This window comes from Xyrauchen texanus, chromosome 22 (genome assembly GCF_025860055.1).
Source record: "Xyrauchen texanus isolate HMW12.3.18 chromosome 22, RBS_HiC_50CHRs, whole genome shotgun sequence".
Classification (NCBI taxonomy): domain Eukaryota; kingdom Metazoa; phylum Chordata; class Actinopteri; order Cypriniformes; family Catostomidae; genus Xyrauchen; species Xyrauchen texanus.
In genome coordinates this window covers 27527389-27544665 of record NC_068297.1, presented here as the reverse complement: position 1 = coordinate 27544665, position 17277 = coordinate 27527389, and the positions used below count along the sequence as shown (strand labels likewise).

At 43.5% G+C, this 17277-nt stretch overlaps 1 protein-coding gene across 1 annotated transcript in view; it reads right to left on the bottom strand.

Moving 5' to 3' along the window:
• Positions 1 to 277: 277 nt before the first annotated feature.
• Positions 278 to 17277, bottom strand: part of LOC127662505 (pleckstrin homology domain-containing family H member 1) — a 78290-nt gene continuing 61290 nt past the window's right edge. The window contains exons 26-30 of the mRNA XM_052153706.1: positions 17062 to 17201; positions 16397 to 16526; positions 16160 to 16243; positions 15437 to 15583; positions 278 to 1310 (exon numbers count right to left, since the gene is read on the bottom strand). Of these exons, the coding sequence (XP_052009666.1) occupies positions 1128 to 1310; positions 15437 to 15583; positions 16160 to 16243; positions 16397 to 16526; positions 17062 to 17201 (684 nt within the window). The 3' untranslated portion in view covers positions 278 to 1127. The remainder of the gene's footprint in view (positions 1311 to 15436; positions 15584 to 16159; positions 16244 to 16396; positions 16527 to 17061; positions 17202 to 17277) is intronic.

Genomic DNA, 17277 nt, shown 5'->3' with positions numbered 1-17277 from the left:
GAAACGAGGGCAGGGGTGCACGCACTTCTTGAACTGTTCGGTGGCCATAATATTTTTAAATCAGACAAACAACACCAAGTAAGACAAACAATTTCAACATAGAGCGCTTGCTGAAGAGCGAAAGCTAATGTGTATGTGTACCGGCGTCACTTTTATGCATCCGGTTATGCCGTCACATGTTACGTCATGACGCAACACCAATCAAGATTGGAATAGTTTCATTCATAATTCAGAGGCGCACGCTAAGGAGCGTTCCCCAAAGAGTCGTTTTCAACGACGCAGTGTCGAGTTCCCTCGGAAGGGAACTATAAATTCACTTACCACTGAACACATTTTCTGTCATTGCTGCTTGGAAATATATATAGAGAAAAAAAACTCAGCAATAAATGTGATTCTTTTTTTTAACCCTGTTTAACTACCATTAGACGTCAGTACATCAGACGTCAGTACAGTCTGTGCCTCCACCTTTCCAACTGGTCATTTCAATCAAATGAAACCAGCAACAGTTGGAAAGAAAGAGCTATAAAGAAATGTTTGCCATAGAAGACCTTTTATACTGTATACTGGTAACCTTGTTTGTAGGTAGACATTTAATGTGCAAGAGATGGTGATTGGTATGTCTTTACCCATCAAGAAAAAGTATAGAGTAAATTAATCTCAACATACGCAGTTCAAATTACAGGCAGTACCATTAAATAATGCACCATCAAACAGTGGAAATGTCCTGCACAAACAACTGAAAAACTCTTAACTGAAAAATAAAAACAGAAATATAATGCACAAATAAAAATTCCTAACCGTGGCGTCAAGTCTAAAAGCACTAATCCTTCAAAAACTATTTATTTTTTTTGCAAGTTGGAGCAGTACTAACTATGTGGGTGAACTTACAATGAGCCTCCATTTGTAAACCTGTTTTGTGATTTATGATTTAGTATTTTGGACTTTGAGTATGCAAGTACATGATCTCTTCACATAATAAATAACTCAAAATTTACGGTTTGTTCTTTCCAACACAAAAAGTTTGAATCATTTCCCTAATTATATTATTTTAGCTCAAACGAGTTTGAAGTACACATTTCTGTTAGTGCATGTAGCCTATCCGATGGGTCACCGATGTGTCCAGATTGTTAAAGAAGAGTGGGGCCTTTGGTAGTGTATGTCATTGAGGGGAAGTGTCTGCTGTCTATGTCCCAAAACTTCCTGTCTCCTTGAGGCCCCAGTGCAGAGCCTTGTGTCTGGTTGCTAGCCCCTGGTAAGGTGGAGGTCCAGTAGTTAATATAACTAGCCACGAGAAGAGTCAGTTCCAGGATCTAAAGCATTGAAAGAGAGAAAAAAAAGGGAATGGAGAACTGAGGCTGTCATTTGTATTCCATGGCAGAATCATATGAGGTCTGAAACAGGATAATTAAAAATCTTTGGGTGAACTATCCCTTTTAACCTCCAAGATGGACTCACCAGAGGGTCAACAGGGGGGCGCTAGGTCGCAAAATAAGTTTATGCTTAAAACGTTAATGTCCCCGGATACACAAGTCAGGCATTTGTGGCATCATTTGAAAGCTTTTAATCAGAACACGTCATAGAACACTATCACTTTTGGATTTGCAAAATATGAGGTAATAAGGTAGAAATATTATTATAAATGTAAAAGTATTTCACATGGCATTTAAATAGACAATTCATATATCTTGTGTCATATATTGTTGCCCTAATACCACAATTCTGAAGATTTTCAAAAGAATCACAAAGTGAAAAATATGATTTCTGTCAGACATCAAATACAAATGTCATTTTTATGTGCCAATCACTACAGCTGTAAGACCCAAATAGCTACAAACTTTATCTCTGCTCTTACCTTAGGTAGCTTTCTAAAAAATGTGCCATTTATTTTTCTTGTCTGTGAGCTTGCTTGTGTGAAAAACCAATGTTATGTGTTTGTTGTCCAGAACAAAATATGCAGTCCAGCAGGAAAGAATATAAAGAAATCATAGAAAATATATGTTATTGACTATTGATGAGATCATTGTATATATCATCACAAAGGGAAGCATTTTGGGTTCCCAGATTGAGCTTCAAGATATTAGATGAAACAATGGGGGTGGAGCATGAACTGAAAATTAGACTAAATGTCTATGGACAAGCACATCTGGGCGGGCTGAGATGCATTATAGCGCTACCTATGTTTCAGTTCTGCATATTGTGATTGAAGGTGATAGAGGAAAAAATATTTATCCTAGTCCTTGCTGCCATCTAGTGGAATAAAATAAGACTTTTTGCTGGGAGATAATGTGAACAAGACCAGAATTACATGCGTAGAAAGTTAAGACAACAACTAAAAAATATATAGATTTTTACATTTCTATTCACCATAAGATTATAAAAAATATACATTATTATTATTATTATTATATTAAGTCAAGTAATTTATTTTATTTTATTTTTTTCTGTATAGCACTTTTTCAACACAACAGGGCCGGATTTGCCCCACCAAATGATCCTTATGGCCCACAAGTGAAGCACTTGGCGTCATGGTCTCAGCTGTGATGAGGCGTAATGAAGTTGTTAGTTTTAAGCCGTTTAAAGCTATTTCCTAGATTTAGTAGTGTAGTATGAATACTAGCGATCACTGAGTGCTGTTGTATGTAAACATTGACTGACGCGGATTCACTTAACGTCACCTAGCTGGCTCATATTACACACAAAAATGATCTTGTGCCACCACCTGCTGGCTAACATATGTAATGTAAAAAAATACATGGAAAAAAAGATACATACATACATACAGTAGCTCTTAACACATATGCACTGCTCTTACACTTTAGTTTAAATGGCAGGAACACAAGCGGAGTGATAGACACAGTGAAGCGTCTGAGTGCTGATGGTGTGTGACCATCAGTGCTCATGGAATGTCTCTCGTCCAATCAGATTGGAGGACCGAACTAACTGTTGTATAATATATATATATATATATATATATATATATATATATATATATATACACACACACACACAGGGCTCGCCAGTAATGAATTATTGAATTTGTAGCGGGATTGCACGTCTTACGTCTAAAGGTGCGTACACACTGCCAGCGACTTTATCGCTGCAGGTCGCCAGTGGCTGGCGGTGAAGTCGCTAGTGGGTGTTCCCACTACTGGTTGCCTAGTAACGTTTATAAATGACATTCACGGATGCCACTCCATTGCTGTTGAAAGCGAATCTCTTTTCTTGCCACTAAAAACAAACATTTTGGAGGGAAAAGACTAAATATAAATGGAATCAGTACATAAAATGCTTTATATCAAAGATGAATGAGAAACAAGGCGTGCTGTTTTCCATAGCGGCTGTTTATCTGCGGCGAAAATGCAAATGCCGGTCTGTCTGGGTCCATAAAATCCCCACGATCTCAGATACATCTTTCCACGCAGTATTTTTTTTAAAAATGTCCTTGTACGTGGGAAGAGACATATCATAAAGCACTGGAAAATTTCTAACAGCAAGAATTAGCCTTTCATCCATCTTTCCGTTACTGCAGGAGCTGAGAGAGAGAGAGAAGGATCACGTGAGCTCTCCCGTCTTCTCTCCTATTGGCTGTCGCTTCCGTTAGTCGCTACAAAGTTGAACTTTTCTCAACTTTGTCGCGTCGCTGGACATGCCCACATCTAGCGCCAAAGGTCGCGACAGCTCGTGTCGCCGGAAGTCGCTGTGCTCGCATTGAAAATGAATGGTATGGAGTCGCTGTCGCGCACGATGTCGCTGGCAGTGTGTACGCACCTTTAAGTGCACAAAATCCCCACATTTTTCATTTTTACATGTTGGTGAAAATTAGTAATCCACACATTGGAAAAAAAATGAACAGTTTCATTCTATAGGACTGAAAATCCATGTCGCTCCATGTATAAGTCTCATCATCATCTCTCTCTGTGCAGCGTAGACTGTTTAACATTCACATGCTCTCGTAAAGGGACAGAATGCTAGTTCCCTTCCGAGGGAACTCGCACTGCGTCGTTGAAAACGACTCTTTGGGGAACGCTCCTTAGCGTGCGCCTCTGAAGTATGAATGAAACTATTCCAATCTTGATTGGTGTTGCGTCATGACGTAACATGTGACGGCATAACCGGATGCATAAAAGTGACGCCGGCACACACACACATTAGCTTTCGCTCTTCAGCAAGCGCTCTATGTATATTGTTTGTCTTATTTGGTATTGTTTGTGCTATTTAAAAGAATTATGGCCACCGAACAGTTCAAGAAGTGCGTGCACCCCTGCCCTCGTTTTATTACGGGTAGGGACACGCACGATTTGTGTGTGAACTGTTTGGGAGCGCTAGCGCACTGCAGGCAGCTCTCGAGGGATCTGCCTGTGAAAGCTGTGAAGCACTACCCCTGAGAGTGCTGCACTCCCGCTTGGCGTGCTTTGATGAGCACGGTCAGGCTCGCGTTCCCCACGGTTCTGGTCCCGCGTCTGTTGAGGCAGCCGGCGATTGAGATCGTGGGGTTCGCGAGCGGATCTTGCAGATGAGAATGAGACTGCTCCGGCACTTTCTCATTCTTCGTTTGAGGATCCCGAGCCTACTGTGAGTGGTGCAGAAGCCCGCGTCGCGGCTTCTTCTGCCCACGATCAGGTCCCAATGCTCGAGCTCTCTGCTTCCGAGGAAGTGGAAATGCTCAGCATTGATGTGGACGACCGTGAGCCAAGCACGCCGGGTTTCGGCCAGGCTTATGAGGAGCTGGTTCAGGTTGTGACGCGTGCTGTGGCCAGACTTAATATTAGCTGACCACAAAATGAGCAGGGAACGCACGTCGGAAGCAAATTAGACGAGCGTTTCCTGCAGCACACGTCACAACCCCAGCGCCGGGGTTTGCCGTTTTTTCTCGATCTCCACAAAGAGATCTCGAGATTGTGGGATAAACCACATTCGTCCCATGTCTCCACCCCCAGTGTGGTCGATTACAGCTATGTTTTAGGGGCACGGGATATGGGCTATGGGAAGATGCCTGGTGTGAAGGAGGCTTTAGCCGGTTATCTCTCTTCTGAGTCGGCATCTTCCCTTAAAACCACGGCGCTGCCTAGTAAGCCCTGCAGAGATACATCTGCATTAATAAGCAGGGCTTACATGGCGGCAGGTCGGGCTGGTTCATGCCTGCACTCAATGGCGATTTTGCAGGCATACCAGGCCGATCTCCTGAAAGATTTAGACGAGGGGGAGGGGCCAACTCCCAAAGATATCGCGGAGTTGCGCAGAGCTGCAGATCTGTCTCTCCGGGCCACTAAAGAGACGGCCCGCGCTATTGGCCGCTCTATGGCAGCTATGGTGACCACGGAGAGGCATCTGTGGCTAAATTTGTCAGGAATAAAAGAAAAAGACAGAGCTTTTTTGCTTGATGCCCCGCTCTCGCCCTCTGGCCTGTTCGGCGACGCCGTTACATCGGTCGTCGACAGGTTTCAGGAGGCGAGGAAACAATCTGCGGCGTTCAAGCAGTTTCTCCCCCGTAAATCCAAGTCTAAATCAAGTAGGGTGGGGCAAACAGATCAGCCCCAGCCTTCAGTCAGCTCCTCGCACCGCGCAGAGCAAAAGGAGAGCGTTTCCTCTAGAGCCCCTCCTCCAGGAGCTTGGCAAAAGAGGAAACGCTCCCAGCGGGAAGCCCTCCAGCCAGGGGGCCGACCTGAGGGACGTCCTTAAGGCTAGGAGGGCTTCGGGGAAGAGGTCCTAACCGGGGTGGTAGAACCTCGGAAGGCTGCCCCCCCCCCCCAACCCCCCCGCAGAGCAACCGAGGTTGTTCTCGCAGCGGAGCCCTCAGGAAATCGGTGTCGGTTTCCCACCGTCTCTGACGCTTCGGGCCACACCAATTTCCAGCGAACGCACACCGTGCCGTTCGCGTCTAACGATAAAAAACACACATCAATTGTGGTCACAAGAACTGTATCGACCAAATCCTGCCGGTATCCCGCTTCAGGAGGTCGAGAACAGTGCGCGAAAAACACCCGAGACCAGCCTCGAGAGGCTGGTTCCCTTAGTAGATTTTGTAGAGGCATGGAATCATCTTCCCAACATATCTGCATGGGTCCTGCATATAATAAAATCAGGGTACAGACTGCAGTTCGGGCACCGCCCCCCCAAATTCTCTAGGGTGGTGCAGACTACAGTGGTTCCGGGGCAGGCTCAGGTGATGGAACAAGAAGTGCAATCTCTGCTGCTGAAGGAGGCCATAGAACGTGTTCCTCATTCAGACAGGGAGTCCGGTTTTTACAGCCGGTACTTTATAGTTCCAAAAAGGATGGGGGTTGAGGCCGATTTTAGATCTCAGAGTTTTGAACCGGTCTCTGAGGAGGTTCAGGTTCAAAATGCTTACTATTCCTGTCATCGTGAGTCAGATCAGATCCGAGGACTGGTTTGTCACGATAGATGTAAAAGACGCCTATTTTCATGTATCCATCCTTCCATGTCACAGGAGGTTCCTGAGGTTCACTTTCGGGGGCGAAGCTTACCAATATCGGGTTCTTCCGTTCGGCCTAGCACTATCTCCCCGCACATTCACCAAATGTATGGATGCAGCTCTTGCTCCACTGAGACTTCAGGGCATCCGTATACTGAATTATATCGACGACTGGCTCATTCTGGCCCAGTCTCGAGAAATGGCGGTTCGGCATCGAGATGTCGTTCTTGGCCACATTCGAAGTTTGGGGTTGAGACTCAACACAAAAAAGAGTGTGTTACAACCATCCCAGTGCACAACGTTTCTGGGCGTTGTGTGGAACTCGGTTACGATGCAGGCACGCATGTTTCCTGCACGTATCGAGTCCCTTATGGCGATGGTGGCCGGGTTAAAGCTAGGCCAGGCCGTCACTGTAAAGCAATTTCAAAGACTGCAGCGGCATCCAACATTGTACCTTTGGGCCTTCTACACATGAGGCCCCTCCAGTGGTGGCTGAAAACCAAGGGGTTTTCCCCCAAGAGGAATCCATTTCGTATAATCAGAGTAACACGCAGGTGCCTTCGTTCTCTGCTAATATGGAAGAAACCTTGGTTCCTGTCCCAAGGGCCAGTGTTGGGAGCGTCATGTCGCCGGAAAACCGCTTCGACAGACGCCTCCCTCACTGGCTGGGGCGCGGTCATGGACGGCCGCTTTGCCAGGGGTCTGTGGCAGGACCATCATCATTCTTGGCACATAAACTGTCAAGAGATGTTGGCTGTGTTCAGGGCTCTGAGGAGCTTCCTTCCAGACATCAAAGGTTACCATGTCCTAGTACGTTTGGACAATACATCAGTGGTAGCTTATCTGAACCGACAAGGAGGACTCAGATCGCGCCCTCTGTGCAGACTGGCGCATCAGATAATTCTTTGGTCCCAAGGGAAAATACTGTCTATCAGAGCAATATATATTCCGGGGGTTCAGAATCAGGGAGCAGACATCCTGTCGAGGCAGGGGCTGAGGCCCGGGGAATGGAGACTTCATCCAGAGGTGGTGAAGTTGATGTGGGACAAATTTGGACCATCGGAAGTGGATCTATTCGTGTCTCGAGAGACGTCCCACTGTCCACTTTGGTTCTCCCTCTCACATCCAGCCCCACTGGGGTTGGACGCCATGGTACAGGCTTGGCCGAGGCTTCGCCTGTACGCATTTCCCCCCATCGCTCTGCTCCCGGGAGTCCTGGAAAGGGTCAGCAAAGAGGGCATCAGTCTTCTTCTGGTTGCCCCGATGTGGCCGGCCCGAGTATGGTTCTCAGACATAATTTCACTCCTGATAGCTCCGCCATGGCAGATTCCTCTGAGGAGGGATCTGTTGTCTCAGGCAGGGGGCACAGTCTTCCACCCTCGTCCAGAGCTGTGGAAACTGTGGGTCTGGCCCCTGAGGGGGTTCAGTACCTAAATGCTGGTCTATCAGCAGGGGTGGTTGAAACCATACTTAGCTCTAGGGCTCCGTCTACTAGGAGATTATATGGCCTCAAGTGGAATGTGTTCTCCACTTGGTGTAGAGAACATGAATTAGATCCAGTTAACTGCCCGGTGGCTTCAGTTCTGGAGTTTCTTCAAGATCGTTTCTCTGCGGGTCTCTCCCTTCCACACTTAAGGTGTACGTGGCTGCCATTTCGGCGTTCCATGCACCACTGAGTGATGGGCCTCTGGGGAGGCACCAGCTGGTCATTCGTTTTCTCCGTGGTACATGGAGGATGAGACCGGCAACCAGGTCCAGGGTTCCTGCCTGGGACCTGGCGGTGGTTCTCGAAGGGTTATCCCTGGCCCCCTTCGAACCCCTTCAGTCGGCTTCGCCCAAGGACCTGATGTTCAAGATGGCTTTTCTCTTAGCTATTACCTCTCTAAAGAGGGTGGGTGATCTTCAAGCCCTGGCAGTGACGCCAGCTTGCTTGGAGTTTGCCCCTGGCGGAGTTAAAGCCATTTTGCACCTGAGACCTGGCTATGTGCCTAAGGTGCCGTCTAACACGGCACGGTCTACGGTCCTGCAGGCATTTCATCCTCCACCTCATGTGTCAGCAGAAGAAGAGAGGCTCCATTTGCTCTGCCCTGTCAGAGCTTTGAGCGTTTACCTCGAGAGGTCCTCTTCCTGGAGGAGGTCGGACCAACTGTTAGTGTGTTTTGGGTCACCTAGGAAGGGGCTCCCTGCCTCGAAACAAACCATTAGTAATTGGATTGTTCAGGCTATTATCTCGGCCTACAAGGTGCGCAATTTGCCTTCACCTTTGGCCGTAAGGGCTCAATCAACTAGAGGCATTGCGTCCTCTAGGGCTCTCTTATCGGGAGTACCCCTCCAGGAGATCTGTGAGGCAGCCGGTTGGGCTACCCCACACACTTTCATCAGGTTTTATAGTCTGCACCTCCCTAGTACGCCTGGTGCACGTGTGCTTTCGTCCTAGCTGAGTGCCTGAGTTCAGTTTCACCCTAGGGCAGGCCTTTTTTCGGTGCGTGGCCTAGTGGGCATTCATTCCCCAAAGAGTCGTTTTCAACGACGCAGTGCGAGTTCCCTCGGAAGGGAACGTCTCGGGTTATGACTATAACCCTTGTTCCCTGAGAAGGGAACGAGACACTGCGTCGTCCTGCCACGCCCCTCAAGGCCTGAGAGCGGCTTGCTTCATCACTAGGCTAATGTGTGTGTGTGCCGGCGTCACTTTTATGCATCCGGTTATGCCGTCACATGTTACGTCATGACGCAACACCAATCAAGATTGGAATAGTTTCATTCATACTTCAGAGGCGCACGCTAAGGAGCGTTCCCCAAAGAGTCGTTTTCAACGACGCAGTGTCTCGTTCCCTTCTCAGGGAACAAGGGTTATAGTCATAACCCGAGACGTTTTATTCCCTCTGTTAAAAAAAAAAGAGCAAATTTTCTCTCATTTATTCGCCTTTAGAGTTGAAGCACTGAATGAAATGTAATAAACTTTGTTAAACCTCAGGTATACATGTGCCTGAAAATCCAAAATGTAAGTATACATTTAATTAGGTTAGTTTCAAAACGTAATCATTAATACATGATAATAGCGTTTGATATGAATAGAAGCAAGATCTCTATGGCTATTAGGATATTATTTTCAGAGCTGTTTTGCAGCAGGGTGAAGATGAATATTCAAAACAGTCTACTTCATATCATCGTCATGAAACACCAGTTACATTTCTCATTTCTGGACTGTACAGGTATTTTTGTTTTTGTGCTTTGTGAATAAGGCTGTGTTGGTCTTTAGATTGTGTATATAACATGAAATCAGATATTCTTAATTCACAAATTAGGCCTAATATCTCCCTAATGTATATTACACGTCACAACCGATTTGGAAGCCTCTTCTCAGGGATTCATTTATTACAGCCAATAATCACATCTTTAACCCAGTGATTACATTTTTGATCCTGTGTGTGAATACGCTACACATGGCCAAAAGTTGCACTAAACGGGTGACAGAAAACCCATCATCTGTACAACAGAACTCTTTGCTTAAAAACACGTGTGTAAATGGCAGGATGGCTGAGGTTAATATGATGTATTTATGAATTTAGATCTGTAAAGAGCTTATATGGGATTACATAAGGCATAAATCATAACTTGTAAATTATAAATGTGATTCAGTTTGGCGGGACATTGTCTTAAAAACATAATATATGTAAAAACAGTATTATCCAAACACACATTTTTAAAGCCATGATGGTAAAAAACATCAATTTATTATTTTTGTGTTTGGGCCAGTGAAAATTTTGGCATGGCCAGTAAAAATCTGAAGCACATGAAAAAATTCTTAGCATTGAGCCCTGATATACAGTGGGTACGGAAAGTATTCAGACCTCCTTAAATTTTTCACTCTTTGTTATATTGCAGCCATTTGCTAAAATCATTTAAGTTCATTTTTTTTCCTCATTGTACACACAGCACCCCATATTGACAGAAAAACACAGAATTGTTGACATTTTTGCACATTTATTAAAAAAGAAAAACTGAAATATCACATGGTCCTAAGTATTCAGACCCTTTGTTCAGTATTTAGTAGAAGCACCCTTTTGATCTAATACAGCCATGAGTCTTTTTGGGAAAGATGCATCAAGTTTTTCACATCTGGATTTGGGTATCCTCTGCCATTCCTCCTTGCAGATCCTCTCCAGTTCTGTCAGGTTGGATGGTAAACATTGGTGGACAGCCATTTTCAGGTCTCTCCAGAGATGCTCAATTGGGTTTAAGTCAGGGCTCTGGCTGGGCCATTCAAGAACAGTCACGGAGTTGTTGTGAAGCCACTCCTTCGTTATTTTAGCGTTGTGCTTAGGGTCATTGTCTTGTTGGAAGGTGAACCTTCGGCCCAGTCTGAGGTCCAGAGCACTCTGGAGAAGGTTTTCGTCCAGGATATCCCTGTACTTGGCCGCATTCATCTTACCCTCGATTGCAACCAGTCGTCCTGTCCCTGCAGCTGAAAAACACCCCCACAGCATGATGCTGCCACCACCATGCTTCACTGTTGAGACTGTATTGGACAGGTGATGAGCAGTGCCTGGTTTTCTCCACACATACCACTTAGAATTAAGGCCAAAAAGTTATATCTTGGTCTCATCAGACCAGAGAATCTTATTTATCACCATCTTGGAGTCCTTCAGGTGTTTTTTAGCAAACTCCATGCGGGCTTTCATGTGTCTTGCACTGAGGAGAGGCTTCCTTCGGGCCACTCTGCCATAAAGCCCCGACTGGTGGATGGCTGCAGTGATGGTTGACTTTCTACAACTTTCTCCCATCTCCCGACTGCATCTCTGGAGCTCAGCCACAGTGATTTTGGGTTCTTCTTTACCTCTCTCACCAAGGCTCTTCTCCCCCGATAGCTCAGTTTGGCCGGACGGCCAGCTCTAGGAAGGGTTCTGGTCATCCCAAATGTCTTCCATTTAAGGATTATGGAGGCCACTGTGCTCTTATGAACCTTAAGGGCAGCAGACATTTTTTTTGTAACCTTGGCCAGATCTGTGCCTTGCCACAATTATGTCTCTGAGCTCTTCAGGCAGTTCCTTTGACCTCATGATTCTCATTAGCTCTGACATGCACTGTGAGCTGTAAGGTCTTATATAGACAGGTGTGTGGCTTTCCTAATCAAGTCCAATCAGTATAATCAAACACAGCTGGACTCAACTGAAGGTGTAGAACCATCTCAAGGATGATCAGAAGAAATGGAACACCACCTGAGTTAAATATATGAGTGTCACAGCAAAGGGTCTGAATACTTAGGACCATGTGATATTTCAGTTTTTCTTTTTTAATAAATGTGCAAAAATGTCAACAATTATGTGTTTTTCTGTCAATATGGGGTGCTGTGTGTACAATAATGAGGAAAAAAAATTAACTTAAATGATTTTAGCAAATGGCTGCAATATAACAAAGAGTGAAAAATTTAAGGGGGTCTGAATACTTTCCGTACCCACTGTATATATATATATATATATATATATATATATATATATATATATATATATATATATATATATATACACAGTTGAAGTCAGAAGTTTACACCTTACCAAATACATTTAAACTCAGTTTTTCACAATTCCTGACATTTAATCATAGAAAATATTCCCTGTCTTAGGTCAGTTAGGATCACTATTTTAAGAATGTGAAATGTCAGAATAATAGGGGAGAGAATTAATTATTTCAGCTTTTATTTCTTTCATCACATTCCCAGTGGGTCAGAAGTTTACATACACTTTGTTAGTATTTGGTAGCATTGCCTTTAAATTGTTTAACTTGGTTCAAACATTTTAGGTAGCCTTCCACAAGCTTCTCACAACAAGTTGCTGGAATTTTGGCCCTTCCTACAGACAGAATTGGTGTAACTGAATCCAGTTTGTAGACCACTATTTTTCAATTCTGACCACAAATTAAATTGAGGTCAGCTCTTTGTTATGGCCACTCCCATACCTTGACTTTTTTTTTTCTACAACTTTGGAGGTATGCTTGGGGTCATTGTCCATTTGGAAGACCCATTTTGATAAGCTTTAACTTCCCCCACAACATGAATCTGGTTTTGGAGCAGTGGCTTCTTCTTTGCTGAACAGCCTTTCAGGTTATGTCGATATAGGACTTGTTTTACTGTAGATATAGATACTTGTCTACCTGTTTGCATCTTCACAATGTCCTTTGCTGTTCTGGGATTGATTTGCACTTTTCGCACCAAACTATGTTAATCTCTAGGAGACTGCGTGGTCCCATAATGTTTATACTTGCATCCTATTGTTTGTACAGATGAATGTGGTACCTTCAGGCATTTGGAAATTGCTCCCAAGGATGAACCACAATTAGTTTTTTCTGAGGTCTTGGCTGATTTCTTTTGATTTTCCCATGATGTCAAGTGAAGAGGCTCCGAGTTTGAAGGTAGGCCTTAAAATACATCCACAGGTAAACCTCCAATTCAGTGCACCTCCTATCAGAAGCTCATTAGCTAATTGTCTAAAGGCATTACAAAATGTTCTGTCATTTTGCCAAGCTGCTTAAAGACACAGTTAACTTAGTGTATGTAAACTTCTGACCCACTGGAATTGTGATATAGTCAATTAAAAGTGAAACAATCTGTCTGTAAACAATTGTTGGAAAAATGACTTGTGTCATGCACATGTCCTAAACAACTTGTCAAAAATATAGTGTGTTAATAGCAAATCTCTGGAGTGGTTAAAAAACAAGTTTTAATGACTTCAAACTAAGTGTATGAAAACTTCTGACTTCAACTATACAGTACATTTATATACTGTATATATACACACACATATATTATACACAAATTGGCTATATATTGGCTGGCTAAACAGCATGGATGTAATGTCCATTTTAATTATCTATGTGTAATGCAAGTTATGGTTTGAGTTTGAGTGGATGTTGGTGGCTGATGTTTAAACTAAAGGATTTTTTATGAACTGTTAGATTAGTGATAAATATTTAAGTCCATCCCCAATTAACTGCAGAAGTGAAAGTAGATGCAGTACTTGCTGCACTTTATAAATGTACTTTTTATTATTTGGGGGGTTATCTGAAAAATTATGTAAACTCGGCAAAAAAATAAATGTCCTCTCACTTTCAACTGCTTTTATTTTCAGCAAACTTAACATGTGTGTATATTTGTGTGAACATAAAAAGATTCAACATCTAAGACATAAACTGAACAAGTTTCACAGACATGTGACTAACAGAAATGGAATAATGTGTCCCTGAACAAAGGGGGTCAAAATAAAAAATAACAGTCAGTATCTGGTGTGGCCACCAGCTGCATTAAGAACTGCAGTGCATCTCCTCCTCATGGACTGCACCAGATTTGGCAATTCTTGCTTTGAGATGTTACCCCACTCTTCCACCAAGGCACTTGCAAGTTCCAGGACATTTCTGGGGGGATGACCCTAGCCCTCAGCCTCCGATCCAACAGGTCCCAGACGTGCTCGATGGGACTGAGATCTTGGCTCTTCGCTGGCCAAGGTAGAACACTGACATTCCTGTCTTGCAGGAAATCACACACAGAACGAGCAGCATGGCTGGTGGCATTGTCACGCTGGAGGATGATGTCAGGATGAACCTGCAGGAAGGGTAAAAAATGAGGGAGGAGGATGTCTACCCTGTAATGCACAGTGTTGAGATTGCCTGCAATGACAACAAGCTCAGTCCGATGATGCTGTGACACACCACCCCAGACCATTACGGACTCTCCACCTCCAAATCGATCCCGCTCCAGAGTACAGGCCTTGGTGTAACGCTCATTCTTTCGACGATAAATGCAAGTCTGACCATCACCCTTGGTGAAACAAAACCGTGACTCGCCAGTGAAGAGCACTTTTTGCCAGTCCTGTCTGGTCCAGCGAAGGTGAGTTAGTGCCCATAGGCGATATTATTGCCAGTGATGTCTAGTAAGGCACTGCCTTTCAACAGGCCTACAAGCCCTCAGTCCAGCCTCTTTCAGACTATTGTGGACAGTCTGAGCACCAATGGAGGGATTGTGCATTCCTGGTGTAACTCGGGCAGTTGTTGTTGCCATCCTGTACCTGTCCTGCAGGTGTGATATTCGGATGTACCGATCCTGTGCAGGTGTTGTTACACATGGTCTGCCACTGCGAGGATGATCAGCTGTCCTCTTCTTGTCTCCCTGTAGCACTGTCTTAGGCATCTCACAGTACGGATATGGCAATTTATTGCCAGGCCACATCTGCAGTCCTCATGCCTTCATGCAGCATTCCAAAGGCATGTTCACGCAGATGAGCAGGGACCCTGGGCATCTTTCTTTTGGTGTTTTTCAGAGTCAGTAGAAAGGTCTCTTTAGTGTCCTACGTTTTTATAACTGTGACCTTAATTGCCTACCATCTGTAAGCTGTTAGTGTCTTAACAACCGTTCCACAGGTGCATGTTCATCAATTGTTTATGGTTCAAGCATGGAAAATATTGTTTAAACCCTTTTCAACAAAGATCTATAAAGTTATTCGGATTTTTACAAAATTATTTTTTTGTTTCCTGAAAAAGGGAAATTTCTTTTTTTGCTGAGTTTATGTATGTGTGAATGGTGAGCTTTTATATTTGATTGTGAATAATTGCAGGCAGGAGAAGTTGAAGAAGTTAAAGACCCCAAAAACGTATAGTTATATAGTTTTATAGTTAAGTTATACTACACAGTGGAGCTTATTAGCGCTTCCTGTAAAATGTAATGCTGAATGGCAGTGGAGTAAGTCAGAGCTATTAAGTCCACCTGAAACCTTCAATGAATATACAGAAACCTGCTTTTACCATCAGATGTCAGCCAGATAGGCAGTTGCAGATGGACGGAGTAGTTTTTAAAGTTCTGATTTAGCCCCAACACACAAGATCAGATTTCTAAGATAGGTAATAAAACGTCATGATAAAAGCTCCCCAGTATATCAGAATTCAGTGGTCTTTACTGACCACATTTGGAAATGCAGTTAAACTGAGTTTTACGTTTTGTAACCTAACAAGCCTTACCTTTGGTTTAGCCATTGCAAATAAAAGTTTATCCACAATCTTCTTGCCCAAAGCCTGGTCCTTTATCTGGCTAACCACAACCATGAAGTCCTCCTTGCAGCCTCCAAAGGTAATCACTGACTGGTACGGATATGTGGCTACCAGGTGCTAAGGAGAAACAAACAGCACACGCACAAACGGATAAATCTCCTATTGCAAGGAAAATATCCCAAATGATTTTAGTTCCTGCAAGTTACATTTGACATACAGCAATGGGGGTCTTTTTTCTGTTCCCTTTTAGATTTTTACAGTGAGGTGGTGAAAATAATGAATGGGCGGAGAGAGTAAAAGCTATAAAAAAATGATAGTCTGCAGTGCAGACTCTGCACTGACCCTGTTTATTCTTGCCCAGAAGAGTAGGAGAAAGAAGCAAACGGACAATTGTTAAAGCTTGCAGGGCTATTTACAGCTTTTGGGAACTTCCTAATCAAAAAACACTATATACAGTAGTTCTTGAAGGCTAAGAACAGGATAAAGCACAAATAATGTCACAAAAATGTGACATAAGTTGAAAGATTGGATTTAATTTTATCTGATGTGGTTCTATCACACCAATCTTATACTATTTCCATTTTTGAGTGAACTATGCCTTTAAATTGCAAATAACCCAGAATGTCCCTTTAAAGCAGTCTTTGCCACTTTCTTAAACTTCATAAGTATGACTCCATATCCACACACACTCACCATGGTGTAGTCCAAAACACTAAGCCCATCTTCATTAACCGCCAGCCACACCTGACTCTGCTCCAATGAAGAGGGAGACAATGGCTACACACCAAAAGAGTGGGAGTAAATGGAGAAGTTCTGTCAGGTTTCAACTACACTCCTGTGAAAACGTTAATCTAAAAATCTTTTTATGTGGTTAAGGTTGTGTAGAAAACCAGCTCATTTTGGCAGTAGCAGAGGAAAATCTGAATTCACCTTGGCACTGAAAAGTTTGGCCCCGAACAGAGGCCATTTTCGGGCCACAGTCAGATAGATTCTCACACATTCTGAGGCTGTACATCCACGCAGGACAGACCACTTAGTGGCCAAACGCTCAGCAAGGTCCCTATGGGGCAAAGTTACCATTTAAATTAACAAAAAAGTGTTTTTCATTCATTGTTAATCTGTGTAGCACCCATCAAATTTGCCACACCTTTATTAATTAAAGAAATACTAATAGAGTAAGTTTATAATGTAATATAATATAATATAATATTGGCAGATGCTATTTACAATCTGGTTCAAATAAAGGTAGATGCACTTGATAAGTGTTGGTGAGAAACAGATCAATATTTAAATCCTTTTGTACTATAAATTCTCCTCCCTGCCCAGTAGGTGGCGATATGCATAAAGAACACCTTGCCTTACCTTGCCTTGCCTTGCCTTAAATATTGATCTTTTTCTCACCCACACCTTTGATATCACTTCTGAAGATATGGATTTAACCACTTTAATGTGCTTTTGGAGTAATTTTGGTACCATTAACGTGCATTGTATGGACCTTCAGAGCTGAAATATTCTTCTAAAATCTTTGTTTTTGTTCAGCAGAAGAAAGAAACTATCCCTTTAAATATTGAAAAGTGAATCAGATGTGAATTTACCTGAGCTGCTCCATGCTGCATTCCTGCTTGTAGCGTTTGGGATAAAAACGCTCCAGTACCTGCAGAAGGATCTGTTGTGTCTTTGGCTGTGGAGAACCAGTGGGAGACATTGCTGGGCGGTCGAGGTCACCATGCTCAACCTAAAAGACAAATGTGATTGAGGTGTATTTGTGACCCAGCACTTCAGATACACTTGCCTACATACATACACACGTA